We start from the raw sequence: 16,319 nt of genomic DNA on the forward strand, positions 1-16,319 counted from the left end.
CCCCCCTCCACCCGCCTCCAACTTCTAAGCATTATTAAAAAGAGTTATTTGGCTTCGGATTTCCTTGACTCAAAACCCCAACTATCCTAATTGTCTAGATAGGACTGGGCGTCGATTGCTCTTTCAATCAACGAACGGGATTCCCTTTAACGAAAGTAGGCTTGGCAATTTTAACGAACGTAAAAATTGTGCTTTGGAGACAGCACATGGAACCAACTCTAGTATTTGTAACGTAATTGTTTAAATATAGCGAATATTTAAATGAAGAAAGAAAAATGTTTCAAAGATGATCTAATTTTGCAGAAACGAATAAACTTATTCACCTATTCATCTAAGTTGCTTTGAAAAGTGTCGCAATGCTTTGGCGTTTTTACTTTGCTAACTGAGTTATTCTTTTTTGTAGCCCTAGATATGAACATATTAGATCTGTAGATCACTTGCTTATAGATTTAGTTTTATAGGAAGTATTTGGCAAAATTCTTCTATTGCGAGAGTCCTTGCCACCCGTGGATCAAGCTGTACCTTAGCCAGAACGTGCCCAGCCCTATTTCTAGCCCGGCCCTTAACCCTCTTGGAGCCAATAAAAATGTCATTATTTATAGATTGTAGTTTTTATAGCATGTTCTCATAAAGTATTAATTATATAAGTTTACAATGATAATAAATAGTGTAGACTACACTGGGTTATTTTTATATCTGCTGTAAAAATATCTCTAAAATACTAGGATCTGATAGTTCCTACCCCTTCTACCTTATATTTCAACCCCACAGTAGAATAAAAGGACTGTATGCCCTTGATAAAAAAGAGGTAATAAATCTTAAAATAATCTTAAAGGGACTGTAAACGTAATTTCAAGTGACTCTCCATTTAAAGAATGACATGTCTGATTCAAAACGGTACCCTTAGAAGCATGAGATATCAAGGGCTCTATCCAAGGAGCGGAAACGTCATGTGTGTGTGTCTGTACCAAAAGAGTGTGTGTCAGTTTAAAGTACCGAAGGTGTGTACTGTAGGTTTATACAGTACGTAAGAATCTCGGTATTTGTACAGTCTAGGAGAGTACATTTGTTTATTGTTAATTGTTTACTTAAACATATGTTTAATATACATGTAATAACAGTGCGACTGGCTTTCTCTTGCCGGACCAGCGCCATTTCCTTTCCCTTTATTCCTGTTCCCTGGCTCTATCGGAACGCCTTTAAAACTTCTATGAACAGAACAGAGACGCTAGATGGCTCTGTTCGGGGAGGGAAAGCATCCCTACAATATTTTATGAATCGATTCATTTCCCATCTACACCTTTAATCAGCAATTTCTCAACTTTGCTGACCCAAAATAGGAATTCCTCAGTATTCTTCATTAAATCCCACTAATTTCACGACAATGTCATTTACATTTAAGATATTTCCTGTTATAGTTCTTCAGGAATTCTCAGTATTCCTCGAAATTAAGTTAATAATTAAATGCTCAATGGATTTCTCAATATTGTTCTGCACAATTGTTCTCATTCGGCTACAACACCCATAGAACCTATGCACCTGCAAAAATGTGTTTAACTCCTATCGTATGTCACTCCAGAATATATATTGTATAGTGCAGTACATGTACTACAAACTCTCATCAGGGATATTTTCATTTATACATATATAAAGTTGTTATCTCTCTTGGTCTGTTTGTTTGTTTGTCCAATCATAACTCAGGAACCCCTGGACCGATTTGCCTCAAATTTAGATGAGGGAACTCGGAAGAGCCACAGGAACTTTCTTAGCTTAGTTTGAGAATCTAAGTTGATTGGATCGTGGAAAAATTGTTAAAATCGTAATAAGTGCGGGCAATCGGTGGGACTAATTATGACCCCCCTGGGTTTCCAAGCTAGTGTAGATATAAAGTAGTAATCTCTGTTTGATTGTTTGTATGTCCGATTATTGCTCATTAACCCCTTAACTCCAATTTGTCTCAAATTTTGATTGGGGAACTTGTTAGGAATGTTCTTAGCTTAGTTTAAAAGTTCTAAATTGAGTAAATTGAGTTTTACAGGCCCAGCTGGGGTTCCAGGCTAGTTATTAATGATATGAACACTCAATACATATTTTATCCATGAGGGAGTTATAAGTCTTAGTGCAACAATCAATATTAACAATGTGAATGAAAATTTCATATGCATATAAAATAAGTTATTAATCTAAGAGAGTTACATAGAAAAGCATATAAATGCTTAATTAATATTTTAATGCACATTTTTGTATCACTGCAAACTCCGATTCAAGACCCATACCATATCGTATGTACATTGTACCATACGCCTTACCGTATTGTATGTACATTATGTACTGTACCCTATGTATATAAAGTTAATAACTTTTAGGGATAATTTACTTATAAATGTTGTAATTACAAATTTTTTCTTCAGGATAATTTCATCATGAATTATTTCACGCAATAATTACGCATTGTACATCTTTTAGAGATTCCAATCGCAATTCCGCTGCGGAATTGTGGCCTCTTACTCCGACAGCGGAGGTCTGAGTCAGAAAGAACGTAAAACACACGAAATTGTGCGGAATTCACTTGGCTCGCAATGGCACACAATCACAATCCCCTTGTGTTGGAAACAGTAACATTTATACAAAAAAAATAGTTTCTAATGTTGAAAGAGAAACAAAAAAATGTAAATTAGGATTTTAAACGATGCTGATATAAATAAGATTTCCATAATTTTCCAAACTTTTTTTTTTTCATTTCATTTTTGTTATTTTGACCAGCGTTGAACTTCCCTTGGGTCGTGAGATCCGACAAACATTGGGTCTGATTGGTTCATCCGTTTTTTGGATAAAAAAGCAGAAAGCTAAATGTATGTAATTATTAAATAGTTTTTAATGATACAAATATCGAGTAGTTTGCAATCTAACACTTGATTTAACCAACGTGTTCAACCTAACCAACCCTAGTTTAAAGGGAGTGTTCGCGAAAAATGAAAGGGGGTATAGGCTTATAATGCGATAAAAAAGCGCTTTTGATCGCTACTAATCTTACTTCTATCTGTTGCGTCTATAAGGAGAAAATTGTTAAAAACGACTAATACCGAATAACTTAGTGCCCATACAAATTGAGAACATTGCAACGTACTACATAGACCGTAAAAAAATCAATTAAATTTCAAACAAATCATTCAGATATAGGGGGGGATGACGTACCCGACTATCTCCCTTTCTCCCATTATCCTCCACTAAAATCAACTAAAATGCTGCGTAGGAAAAGAAGATTTTATAATCCTGATACTTCATACATTATTGTATTATTAGGATATATAAACCGTCGACCTTACACAGATCCAGACAGCTGTGAAAAGTTGCTCCAATTTTCAAGACTTGGATGACTTCACAGTGTCGCATTGTCCTGGTTTGTGATTTCAGTTCACACACTTTTTATAATTACACGTGTACTTTTTATAATTATGATAGTTTTTAGCTTTATTATTTGAGAAGTAATTGGCAATACTCTCATCAATTTTTGCGCAATAGTTTGCACACTTTGGATCACTGTGACCTCAGTTAATCAAAATGAGTTTGAACAACCCCGGGGGCCTGAGCTTAGAAAAGAAAAATCTCCATGTGATTTGAATAAAACGAATTTCTATCATTCACAGAACATTTAAATAAATATTCAACATTTCTATCAATCAATCAATGTCTAGTTTAAATCCAGGACTTTATTTAAAACATCATCTATTTCAAAATTTGGGTGTTTATGTTTTTTTTTATTCAATTTTTCTGGACAGGGAATAAAACTGTTTCTCCTAAAATCAGCTTCTTAACAAATATTTTTAATGATGACAGATAAATCTGCGAAATCTCATATCGTCATTGTTAAATGATGCATGGAGGAAAGTTTTGGCGCGTAAAAAACTTTTAAAAAACTGTAAGAAATTAGAAAATAAATATGCATTGGCCGGGTAGTTTTAGACTTTTCTCAAACCATTCGTTAACGGTTAATTGTAGGTTAAGAATAGATTTTTGCCTAAAAGCTTTCGACATTTGTATCACTTAAAAAATTGGACGTTCCATTCGTTAAATTTTTAGTTTTTTCTTTTATATCACCGTTTTTAAACGATCTCAAATTTATTAACAGCGCTATATATTGCAGGTAAAGATAGCGAACATTTTTTGCGGTTTGTTAACTGAAAGATGCCCAGCCCTATATGATACTGTGAACCCTGAGAAAGGTTTAAAATACCAAATCATCTCAATAATATGTGTTTATTACGTCTGTGAATTATTGTTAACGCCCAAATATGGGAACAATTTTCTCACAAATAATTTATCGGAAAGATCAATATTTGAATATCGAGATTAACACTTGATCTTCTCTCTTTGTTAATCTCCAGATTGATATCTGGGAAAGTGTCTAAAATTTAACCAATCAGAGTTTCGTTTGTATAAACCGAACAGCCTATCAGAAGCCGGGAAATTTTGCACACAATAAATGAGAGAACACTCCAAATAGTGGATTAAGCAGATAATCATAAGAGTCCACAGTGGATATTGAGATTAAACAAACTGGATTTAGGATATCAATTACAGTTTAAATTTCTTAATACTGAAGAAAAGAAGATTTGAAGATTGCAATACAGCTTTTAAAACTACAGAATATTTACTCAACCGAACCTCTTGACTCTTATTTTGTTTCCATCTATATATGTATATACACTTTGCTTGTCTGGGTGTCTGTTTTTTGTTTGTATCCAAAAAACGTCAAAACGGTTGAACCGATCGGGCCCAAATTGGGTGTGCATATCTCAATGTCTCCAAGGAAATCAAAATTTTTAAATTTTGTCGCCAACAAAATCCGATTTGAACTAAATTTTGAAAATCCACGATATCTTTTTTAAAATCCTCAACAGTTATTGTGTGTGTTTTTGTTTTACAATGTATACAAAAAGCCTAGTGTACGCATATTAGAATTGGGATTTTTTATAACAGATATAACGATATAATAGTAAATCTTAGTTTAGTGTATTTGTATGGAATTGACATAATTGAGTATTTGCCATGTTTAATCTCTATCAGACTCCACTTTCATAAACCTCGAACTAACCAACATCCCATATATATATATATATGTATATACTTGGGTTATCTATCTTTCTGTCTTATTGGTTTGTTTGTTAGTTTGTTTCCAAAAAACAGTCAAAACGGCTTCGTCGATTGGTCAGATTTAAGAAAATATTCATTGAAACAATTTCGATAGCATATTTTTAACACAGAAATGAATGTCCGCTGAAATTAATTTTGTGTTTGATTTAAAATGTAAGAAAGTCCAAGATAGATCAACAGAATACAGTTAGGATTATTGACAAAAAGACAGACGCAAAGCGCCCTGTAAACATACACAGACGTAATATTTGTTTAAGTAAACCAAAAACTGATTTACATTAATTGTTCCAAAAAGTTTAACATGTGCTTCCATGAACTCCAAATCTTACTTATATACATAAAGATTTGCTAATTTACAAAACTCAAAATTTACTTACAAGCATAATAACTGATTTACAAAAACTTCAAACTTACTTAAACAGAAAATTAGTATTTTCTGACATAAACTTTCTATTTCGTTTACGAACTCTAAGCTTACATTAAATTACAATTTTCTTCACAAAACTCTAAACTTCTTGCATAATGTTGATATTTGCCAACATAAACTCCAAAATTACTTGTGTATCTTCAAACTTGATTTCAAAAACTTACAATTTTCCACAGAAAACTTCAAATGGTGCAAATTCTGAATTTACTAAAACTCCAAAAATGGTTTCATAAACTTAGTATGTCTGTCATGGTGTTTGTTTGTATCCAATAAACGTTAACCAAAGAGAATAGAATATATATTAGAGGGGAATTTACTAGAGAAAAGTGTAAAACGGCCATTTTGTTGTACTGTTTCCATACTGCAGGTATGCTTCACATATTTATGCTATATAACCTTTTGGGCCCTGGAATATCATTTTATAGAAAATCTAAAATTAATATTAAAAGAAAACCAAATTATGAAATACACTGGTTTATAATTGACCAATGATCATTTCACATAGACTCTATGCATTTCATTTTACAAACGATGATTTTTCGTTATAACTATAAATCAAATGATGTTTTTTATTCACCTAATTCATTGTAAAGTTTATTTAACAGCTTTAAAAAATTCGAAATTGAAATGGATAGTCTGGGGACCATACTGTATTAATGTACTCTACTGCATACAATTTGCGAATATTTACATGATTTGTACACTTTGAACTCCCTTTTAGGCTGAAAGGGACTGAACAAATTTATACCGAGAGATTCTCTAAATTCCCCTCTAATATATATTTTATTCTCTATGACGTTAACACAGTTAAATCGAAAATTTTGTTTGGGAGCTCACATAACCCCAGGGAAGGGATGTTAAAAATTACAAAATGTGTGTCCAAAATTTTTTGATTTTTCTAAAATTTTGAAAATGTGCGAATAAATAATATCAAATTAGCGAATTTTTTTTGTTGTTATTGTTTTTAGTTGTGCACACAGATAAGGCCGCAATTAAAAGTTCAAATGGAATATGGGCGCAAAGCGCCCTAAAAACCTAGTATACTTAATATTTGCTAACATAAACTTACATAAACTAACTTTTTCTAAAGGCAACTCTGACTTAGCTGACATAAACTTACATTTTGATATTTCTTATATCAAAATCTTAGCTTATTTACATAAACTTTATATTTGCGAAATAAATCTTTATATCCTTCAGACTTTCTTATCTTAACTTAAAAACTGTTAAAGAATTATTGCACAACAATTAATGCCACAGAAATGAAATTGCGACGATTAAAAAAATGACAACTCTATGTTGTTGTTGTTGTTGTTATATAACCTTGAAGATAGACCTATGTAGAGTACATATATCAAGATATATAAGTGTTTGCCAAGATTTTTGCATGCATCGTATCAATCGCAAACTCGGAACTGCACATAGCAAAATGCATTATTATTATCGGTCTAAAAATAATCTTTAGAAATGAATTTGTTTTGTGTAAAAATTTCAGAACTATTTTACATATTTTAAATAAATTGATTAATGGTTCACTGATCACTGAGTTCCAATGCATATTGTTACGAACAATACCAAATTTTTGTCATTTTATTTGTAAAGATTTCCTTATTATAATTTAATACGTGATATTTAAGTATATTGCATGGAATTTAAAAGAATCTCCGTAAGATTTAGATCTGCAGGGATCAAGGGAGGAGACTTGATAGACGACTGTATATAATTTATTCAACCTTATAACCGGTACCATCTTTTATCATCCTTTATGAATAACCCTGTATTTAATTGATAAAAACCGATATGAAAATCAATACGAGAACTCTATTAGAAATTAAATAATAAATTTTCAGAAATAAGTAGTCTATGTTTTTTTTATATTTGAATATAATCTGATGTCGTCTCTTGTCTCGAAAACTTTTTTTTTCAACTTTATTTTTTTTCTGAACTAATCAGGAAATAAATAAACATAAACAAGACTAGCATAAATATAAAGACTAGGTATGATACGACCATACAATGGCAATGCGACATGATTGACTAGTTCTTCCTTACTGAAGACTAAATAAATAAATAGATAAATAGATATAAAATAAATAAACATAACGTTGGTTCCCGGAATTTGCAGGACAAAGTGTGGCAAGCTTGAACGCTTATCTTCCGTACCCGCTGGATTCAATAACAGGGGCAGCTGGTACTCCGTAGCTAAGATCTGGAGTGCTTTGAGCAGGTTTATAAACGGTTTTGGTTGGGGCACTGGGTGCACCATAGTCAGACAGGAAGGGTTCAATACGAGGGATATCATCCGGATCACTGAGTCCAAGATTTATTTCAGACTTGAAGTATTCGGGCAGAAGATCAGCAGCAGGATCTTGATAGCCTCCGGGCACAGTGCTTACAGGGTCAGCAGCTGGGGCACCATAGCTTTCCACAGCTGGAGCAGCTGGGGCACCATAGCTTTCCACAGCCGGAGCAGCAGGGGCACCATAGCTTTCAGCAGCTGGAGCAGCTGGAGGGACACCGTAGCTTTCAGCAGCCAGAGCAGGAGGAGGGGCACCATAACTTTCAGCAGCTTGAGGGGCACCATAGCTTTCAGCAGCTGGAGCAGCTGGAGGGACACCGTAGCTTTCAGCAGCCAGAGCAGGAGGAGGGGCACCATAACTTTGATCAGCAGGGGCTCCATAACTTTCCTCTGCTGGAGCTCCATAACTTTCATCAGCAGGTGCACCATAGCTTTCAGCAGGAGGTGCTCCGTAACTTTCTTCAACAGGTGCTCCAACATTAGAAGATCCCTTTCCTCTGGGATTGAAATTATTCTGTCTGGATCCTGATGCTCTAGCTGGAGAGGAAATAGGTCTTTTTGCTAAAGGTACAGACGGAGCAGGGGCAGTGTAACTTGGTTCATTATTGGATTCCCTGTAGTTGTAGGTAGGTAGGGGTTCATCTTCCTCTTGTTCTGAGTAGGCTGATGCTGCTGGTGCAACACCAGGAGCTGAATATCTGGATTCTGAGGAACCTGCTGCTGAGGAGTCGGGTGCGTTGTAAGAATTACCTCTGTTATAGGTTGGAAGAGGTTCCTCTTCATAATCATATTCATCAGGGCTTCCATAATTGTTATTAGAAGGAGTTGGGTTGGCAGCAGGGGAATAGCTGGAAGAGGGGGCTGCGGCACTTGGGGATGCTACTCCATAACTCTCACTGGGAGAGGAAACAGAAGGTAGAAAGTTGTCATTGAGGGGAGCTAGGGGCGGAGGTGCCCCATATTCAGTCAATGGGAAAGCAGCAGGAGAAGATGGGGCTGAATAGGATCCACGTCCTTTACTAGTTTGTACCTGGTTCCTCACATTTCCAGCAGGCTTCTGAATTGGCTGGCGGGGAGATGAAGGGCGTGGATTTTTCCTTTGTCCTCCAGACTTTCCTCTGCCTGGATTTCCCTGATCATACTGAGATACAGCAGCACTTGGAGATCCATAGCTGTCGACAGCAGGCTGGTAGGAGGAGACAGGGGCATCATAACCAGCAGGAGAAGACTGAGAACCATCTTCCGGACCTTCATAAGCTTCAGGAGAAGACTGGAAACCAGATTCATCATAGTCGGGGGGAGAGTAAGGTGCAGGTGTAGGACGAGGAGCAGCAGGTGCAGGAGCAGGTCGAGATGGTGCAGGGCGAGGAGGAGGAACGGACTGAACAGGTGGAGAAGCATAACCTCCCACAGGAGAGGAGGCAGCACCAGCCTGTGTTTCTCCAATCTCATCGTTCAAATTGTAAAATGATTCAGACTTTGAACAGTCAACGTTGAACCAATATTCACATACAAAAAACTCCTGGTTGAACAAGGTTCCGTTTGGACACAAGAAACTGTACTTGGACAACCCTCCTTTTCCATCAGCAGTACAGATGTGAAAGGGTTGGCAATCAGCTTCTGGATCTGCATAGTATCCACCCTCTGTTCTTCCTTGACAGTTGAAGCCGGTGACCGGTACCTCAGAGTAAATAGGATAATCTTCTCCAGGTGTACCTGGAACAGCCATTCTCAACATATCTATTCCTGACATAACAGGAGCCAGCTCACTGTATCCTGGTAGTAGGTCCTCTCCATAGGTTGGGATTAGGTTGGCTATGGGATCCTGGAACTGTGCTCCAGATACAGACAACAGTGCAAAACCTGAAATATTTTACATTATAATTTATCCAGATTTGACATTTTGGAAATATTTATTGACCAAGAAACAGATTAATGACTGAAACTAGGAGAAGTAGTTGAACTGCTTGATTTGAACTACTTCTTGGCATTTATTTAAATTATTTCTAGGGGACATGCAATAAGCATTCTTTAAATCATTGAGTATTTATTGTTGTCCTTAAAAAATAAACAAACTTAGAATTATCAGGATTTATATTAATTTAATCAGTTATGAAAAATTTGTTAAAATCAATACTTTAAATCAAGACTTGATTTTTGTTTCAAAATATATACTTTGCATAGGTTTGTTTAAAGACTTCCCTCAAGCAAATGCAAATTTAATTTAAATTAAACATTTTAGGGGAATTGAGTATTAAGGAAGTAGCATTAATTTTATATTAAGCATCATTCACTTTGTATTCATTATCTTGATCTTAATTATATACTAATCAGGCAGCACCAAGTTCTATTTATAAAATTAGTTTACTACAACCCTTCCTCGACGAACCCAACGCAATCTTAATACGTCTAAATATAACGTTGAGTCATTCTTCGTTTAAAACTAGATTTTTAAATTGTATAGCTTGCACTTCCGCTCTTCCTTCTAGTATTGTAATATCTAGGTACTTGATCAGTCTACTCCGCCCCCTTTACACCCCTTCTCCTACCTTCCTACCTTCCTTGTAGAATATCTAGGTACTTGATCAGTCTACTCCACCTCCTTTACACCCCTTCTCCTACCTTCCTACCTTCCTTGTAGAATATCTAGGTACTTGATCAGTCTACTCCACCCATTGTGTAAACGTGTCAACTAGAGTGTAAAAGACGGTTCAAAACAGGACAATAAATTAGCGCAGCTAATTCCGGATCTTTAAATTGCAATTTTTTTTTGCAAACCATTAATTTCGAGCATCTAGCCAGCTGTTTTATCTTTAGCAGATCTATCTCACCCAACATTAATTATACTAGTAATGATAATTCTTGTATTTCTATGGGTTTTCTTATCTAGTCACTAGCATAGATAGATTTAACACATTTCCTGAATACAGAATTCACGCTCAGAGATTCAATTTGCAGAAAGGTGTTAAAAGTTGCAAGCATGGAAATTTTCGTCTATTTTTCCTGAAGTAGATGCAATGAATTACACTATTTACAGGATTTGAATTTGATCTTGATCCAAATTTCAGCCAATTTCTAGCATGTCGTTGCTTTTGAGATTAAATTGTTTAAAGTTTACTGTTGTGAAACGTTTTTAAAGACAGTTTAACAAAGTACATGTATGTAATATTGAACGGATATGAACGGTGTAAAAGAACCAAAAAGATTTAAAGAATGGAAATAATGAAGAAAGATGCACATTGTTGCAGGATACAAGGGATGCATTGAATGCAAATTGTTGATGCAGATACTGCACTTACTTGATGCATTACAGACGCATAAAACTATTCTAGTTTAAACTAATTATAATTAAAGTTGAAAGGGTGTACAGGGTATACGGTTGCCTAATATCCAAGTTTAATGGAGGTATACAATATTTTAATCAGCTCTTGGGACAAAAATTGCGAAAAGCTGTAAATGCCCGCTAAACCACATTCCGTCCCGGGTTATAAAACATATCACACTGCGTGCACTGGAGCATTTTACACGAGGCTGGGGGGGGGGGGGGGGAGTAGAAGAGTTTCTAAACAGTTTTTTCGTTTCTTCAGAAAAATATTCTTTTTTTCCTATTTTTTTCTCACTAAAATCATATTTCTACAAGACAAATCCAAGAAGGTTGACTGATTATTTTTGGCTGATATTTAATGTAACAAATTCTGTAGATAATGTTCTCTCTTGATCCGCCATTAATGTCTATTTCAGTGTACAAGCCAAAATAAAAGATTTAAATTTCTGTAATTATGGAAATTTATTTGTTGAAGCTATAATATGTATTGAATTGTTTTTCTTCTGCAGTAGTGTTCATTTTTCATGCTGTAAAAACAGTGATAGTTTGTGTTAATATCATGGTTATGTAGCTTCTTTGTCATTATTAAAGAAAACTAAACATTTTTACAGATATTTAAATTTTCGTTGTAAAATATCTAATTATAAAAAATCAATGTTTTTTTTTAAATTCCTATCTTTTTTCTTCATCTATTTTGATGACAACTGTATAACTCTACAAAAATTAAAAATAACGGTTTTTAAAGACAAGGAAGGGCAGTATCATAAACTGGCAGGTATTATGGGTTGGTGGGTGGGTGTGTTATTCAACTTGCCAACTAACTCAACACAAATATTTTTAAAATATTCTTAAAGAATTATATTTCAACCTCACTATCGACAAAATTTGAAGCGTCATTGTTCAAGTCTTGCTCGTTGATTATTATTTTAAATATTTGTAAATATAGAATACTGTTATCCTCAAATATGTAAATATAGAATACTGTTATCTTCAAATATGTAAATATAGAATACTGTTATCTTCAAATATGTAAATTAGAATTATGTATATTTCTGAAAGAAAATTGAATGTAACAAATTTCAAAATCCTTTTGAAGGTTAATGACAGATAAGTTGGGATTTTACCAGATTCATTTAATTTTGATAAATATCTATTCTTTTTGTAACAAATCTTTTTATCTCGGAGCAAACTATATAAAAAAGAGTATTCTAAATAACGTTTTTTTAAATGCATAAAATAAAGAAAATTTAAATTATATCTCAAAACTAAGAATTTACCATTTTAAAAAGAATCTATTCTAATCCCCTTGTTAGGTTTAAATAAATATACAAGTATACAATTTACATATAACAGGATATATACTAGAATACTGAACTGGATATATACTAGAATACTGAACAGGATATATACTAGAATACTGAACATATATCTAAATAGTATACTGAACATCTAGATATATCCAGATTCCAGATATAAACTATATAGTATACTGAACATATATCCAGATTCCAGATATAAGCTACATAGTATACTGAACAGTGAACATATATCCATATTCCAGATATAAACTACATAGTATACTGAACAAATATCCATATTCCAGATATAAACTACAAGGTATACTGAACATATATCCATATTCCAGATATAAACTACAAAGTACACTGAACATATATCCATATTCTAGATATAAACTACATAGTATACTGAACATATATCCATATTCTAGATATAAACTACAAAGTATACTGAACATATATCTAGATATATACTAGTATACTGAACATATATCCAGATTTATACTAGTGTACTGAACATATATCTAGATATATACTAGTGTACTGAACATATATCTAGATATATACTAGTATACTGAATGAAAATCTGACTTTAACTAATGATTTTTTGCCACAAATAGTCATTTATTTGACCTTCACATTTAAAAATGTTTTTAGAATTTATTTATGCTTACAAGTTACATCTAAGGATCTTGTAAGAAATGGACAGCGTGATTTTTTCCAATATAGAGGGGAGGGGGCAGAAAATTTAAAGTTCTGGAATTTTTTTTTATTTAAATTTCTTATTTTGAAAAAAAATCTATTTCAATGAGACAATTATAAAAAAGACTAAACAATTATATAAACTATTATATTAAAGGGACTGTAAACGTAATTTCAAGCGACCCATCATGCAAACATGGCAATGGCAATTCACAACGGTACCCTCGATATAAGCTTTGTCTGATCAAGTATGAATTAGATATCAATGTTTATAATTTATAATTGTGAATGGAGCATTTCTACTATAGTAAAAATATATGCATTATCAGAATTTAACACTTTTAAACCTAGAAAAACGACAATATCCTCCACATTATTGATCATATATAAAAGTTTCAAGAGTATCGTTTTGAATCTGGCATTGCCACTTAAAATAACGCTTACAGTCCCTTTAAGAATAAAGGAATGTTAATATTTTGATCTGTTGATTAAAACTGTTGGCGCTGTAACGCCTCTGTAAATTCCTGACCAAAATTATATTAGATTAATTAAATATAGAATTAATTAGATATTTAAAGGTGGAGGAAAAGTAGACAAGGATATATAATTAATAATGAATTGACCCGGGTCTATAATATTCCAGGCGGGCCAATAATCTGTTTGTTTGATATTTTAGTCCTGACTGGCGCCCCTGGCGCTTGTATTGGCGCCGTATATGTGCACAAATCCACCTCTATTCACCAAAAATTTGGCTTAACCTTGGTTGGGTGCGAGGGGGGGGGGAGTCAACAGTATAGATTACTTTTTGCTTTGCATTCTATAGTCCTCCTTACACACACACATATATATATATATATATATATATGTATATAACATTGCTGGCTTAAAGTACGTTTTCAGACTAATCTTTATATCTCTAAGAGATATAAATCAATATGGAGTGGGGGGGGGGTACTCTGTCAATATTATTCCAGCTATTTTAAGTTGATTATGAAAACATCTTATAAATCCTTGACGAAGATTTGCATGGAAATATCTGATGAAAAAAACAGGAAGGGTTTTGATCTCTGAGTGCCGAGGAAACAGTATTTGCATGACATCGTACTGCCAAATTTCTGCAATTTCCGGAAAATAATTCGCATATATTTAAGCGAACGGTGAATTTGATTTTTTATTTGACCACGACTGCAGTGTTTTCAATATCTTCTCACATATAGTCACATGGAAACCATTTTATTACGAGGCTTTCATGTTAACCGTACCATTGTTTGAGATTCTGTTAAATCATTTAATGCCGGGGGGGGATTCAAAGAGTTTAAATGATCACAGAGTTAACAGATTTAAAGATTTGTATAAACTGATGTATGGAGTTCCTAAAAAAGCTACATTGAAATGTACTGATAATTTTTAAAATGTAAGAAAATTGTAAAAATGTAAGACAACATTTCTTATCACATGAAATCTTTCATCAATTTTGGATGTAATCCATGTGTAACGAACCCTAAATGAATTAACCCCATTCTTTTGAAAATTTTCAATTTTTTTTCCTCCAATAATCTTCCAAACCGAGAGAAGAAAGGCAAGTTTTCTTCTACGTTTTCCAAAATGTATCATCATCCATAATAATAAGAAATAATAATTTCTTTGTTTTTTGTGTTGTCAAACTTTGAAATTACAAGGTAAAGTGCAATGGCATATATTGAATGGTAACGTCATTTAAAATTGGCAACCACCCTCTCCCCTTCCCCCTCCTCCTGGTCCTGAGAAATGATTGGTCTGACTAAGTGTGACAGTTGACACTGGGCACGTGTCTGTGTGGCCATATTATCTCGGCAGAAGAATTCTAAAAATGTTTCAACTACTGGTCAAATAGGTTCATTCATTCATCCTCTCATTCTCAGGCGGGGGGGGGATGGGGGTGCAGAAACCCCCCCATAGGGTTCAAGCTTGGGGGGAAGGGGGTGCAGAAACCCCCATAGGGTTCAAACTGGGGGGGATGCATAAACCCCCCATAGGGTTCAAGCTTAGGAGGGTGCAGAAACACCCCATAGGGTTCAAACTGGGGGGGGATGCAGAAACGCCCCATAGGGTTCAAGCTTGGGGGGAAGGGGTGCAGAAACCCAAATNTAAAGATATTTAATACAGGGGGAGGGGTGAGGGTGCCTTGAACAGGTGATTAACAAATTTATTAAAAAAATAACCAGAAAAGAGCTTACAAAGAAGAAGGACATTGAATGTGTAAAAATGAGGAAAAGAGTTTAAAAAGGTAATTAGGACTACGTTTTTTTATTCAGAGGCCAGATAAACAGTATGATTTCTGAAGGAAAGAATATAGAAGAGAACGTCAGACTCAGCAAAGACAAAAAAGAGAAGAAATATAAAAAGAAAATAATAAAAAATAAGAGAAGAAAAGATTGTTAAAGATAATTGTAGAGAAAAGAAGAGAAGAGAATAAAAGATAGTTTGAGATAATGATAGAGAAAATAAGAAGATAAAAGATTATAAGAGAAAAGAAGATACAAGAATAAAGATTATCAGATATTAAAGTGGAGAAAAAAAGAGAAAATAAGAGAATAAAAGATAATAGGAGATAATAGTAAAGAAAAGAAGAGCAAACAAGAGAATAAAAGATAATTAGAGATAATATAAGAAAAAATAACTAAATGGAGTAAAGCGAATTATAAGGAAGAAAAAATGAAATAAAATAATAAAGGAATAAATAAGAAAATTATGTAAAAGAAGAATATAGAAAAATAAGGAAAGAATAAGGAGAAAAGATAAAAAGAGTGTGGAAGAAAGTGCCCTATATTGAATGAAGTATTGAAATATTAATATAATCTGATTTTCAATATTTTAGCTTCGTGCAGCACTGTGTTCCGAGTTAAGAGGTTGAAACCGGTTAGAATTTGACCAATTATTCGATAAAGATTTTAAATATGATGGATGTAGCTTTTATCTAAATCAAGGACTAACCATGCATGCATATTCAAGTATACGCCCGACAGGGTGGGGTTAGTTCAAACTATTTTATAATTAACCTCCTCCCCCCCCACTCTCCCCCCTGATTAATAATTTCCCACTTCTTTGAGATGCCCCCTCCTCCCCCCAAACCTA

The 16,319-nt window shown here is 34.0% G+C and overlaps 1 protein-coding gene across 2 annotated transcripts in view; it reads right to left on the reverse strand.

Moving 5' to 3' along the window:
• Positions 1-7,493: 7,493 nt before the first annotated feature.
• The window catches only part of LOC111706937 (extensin), an 11,331-nt gene continuing 2,505 nt past the window's right edge, over positions 7,494-16,319 (reverse strand). Inside the window, exons 2-3 of one of the 2 annotated variants that reach the window (XM_023479890.1) lie at positions 8,163-9,743; positions 7,494-8,063 (exon numbers count right to left, since the gene is read on the reverse strand). In XM_023479890.1, coding sequence (XP_023335658.1) covers positions 7,732-8,063; positions 8,163-9,743 — 1,913 coding nt within the window. In that variant the 3' untranslated portion in view covers positions 7,494-7,731. Of the gene's footprint in view, positions 9,744-16,319 lie in introns of both variants that reach the window. The other variant, XM_023479889.1, reaches the window with a different exon arrangement.

Source organism: Eurytemora carolleeae, unplaced genomic scaffold, assembly GCF_000591075.1.
Source record: "Eurytemora carolleeae unplaced genomic scaffold, Eaff_2.0 scaffold468, whole genome shotgun sequence".
Lineage (NCBI taxonomy): Eukaryota > Metazoa > Arthropoda > Copepoda > Calanoida > Temoridae > Eurytemora > Eurytemora carolleeae.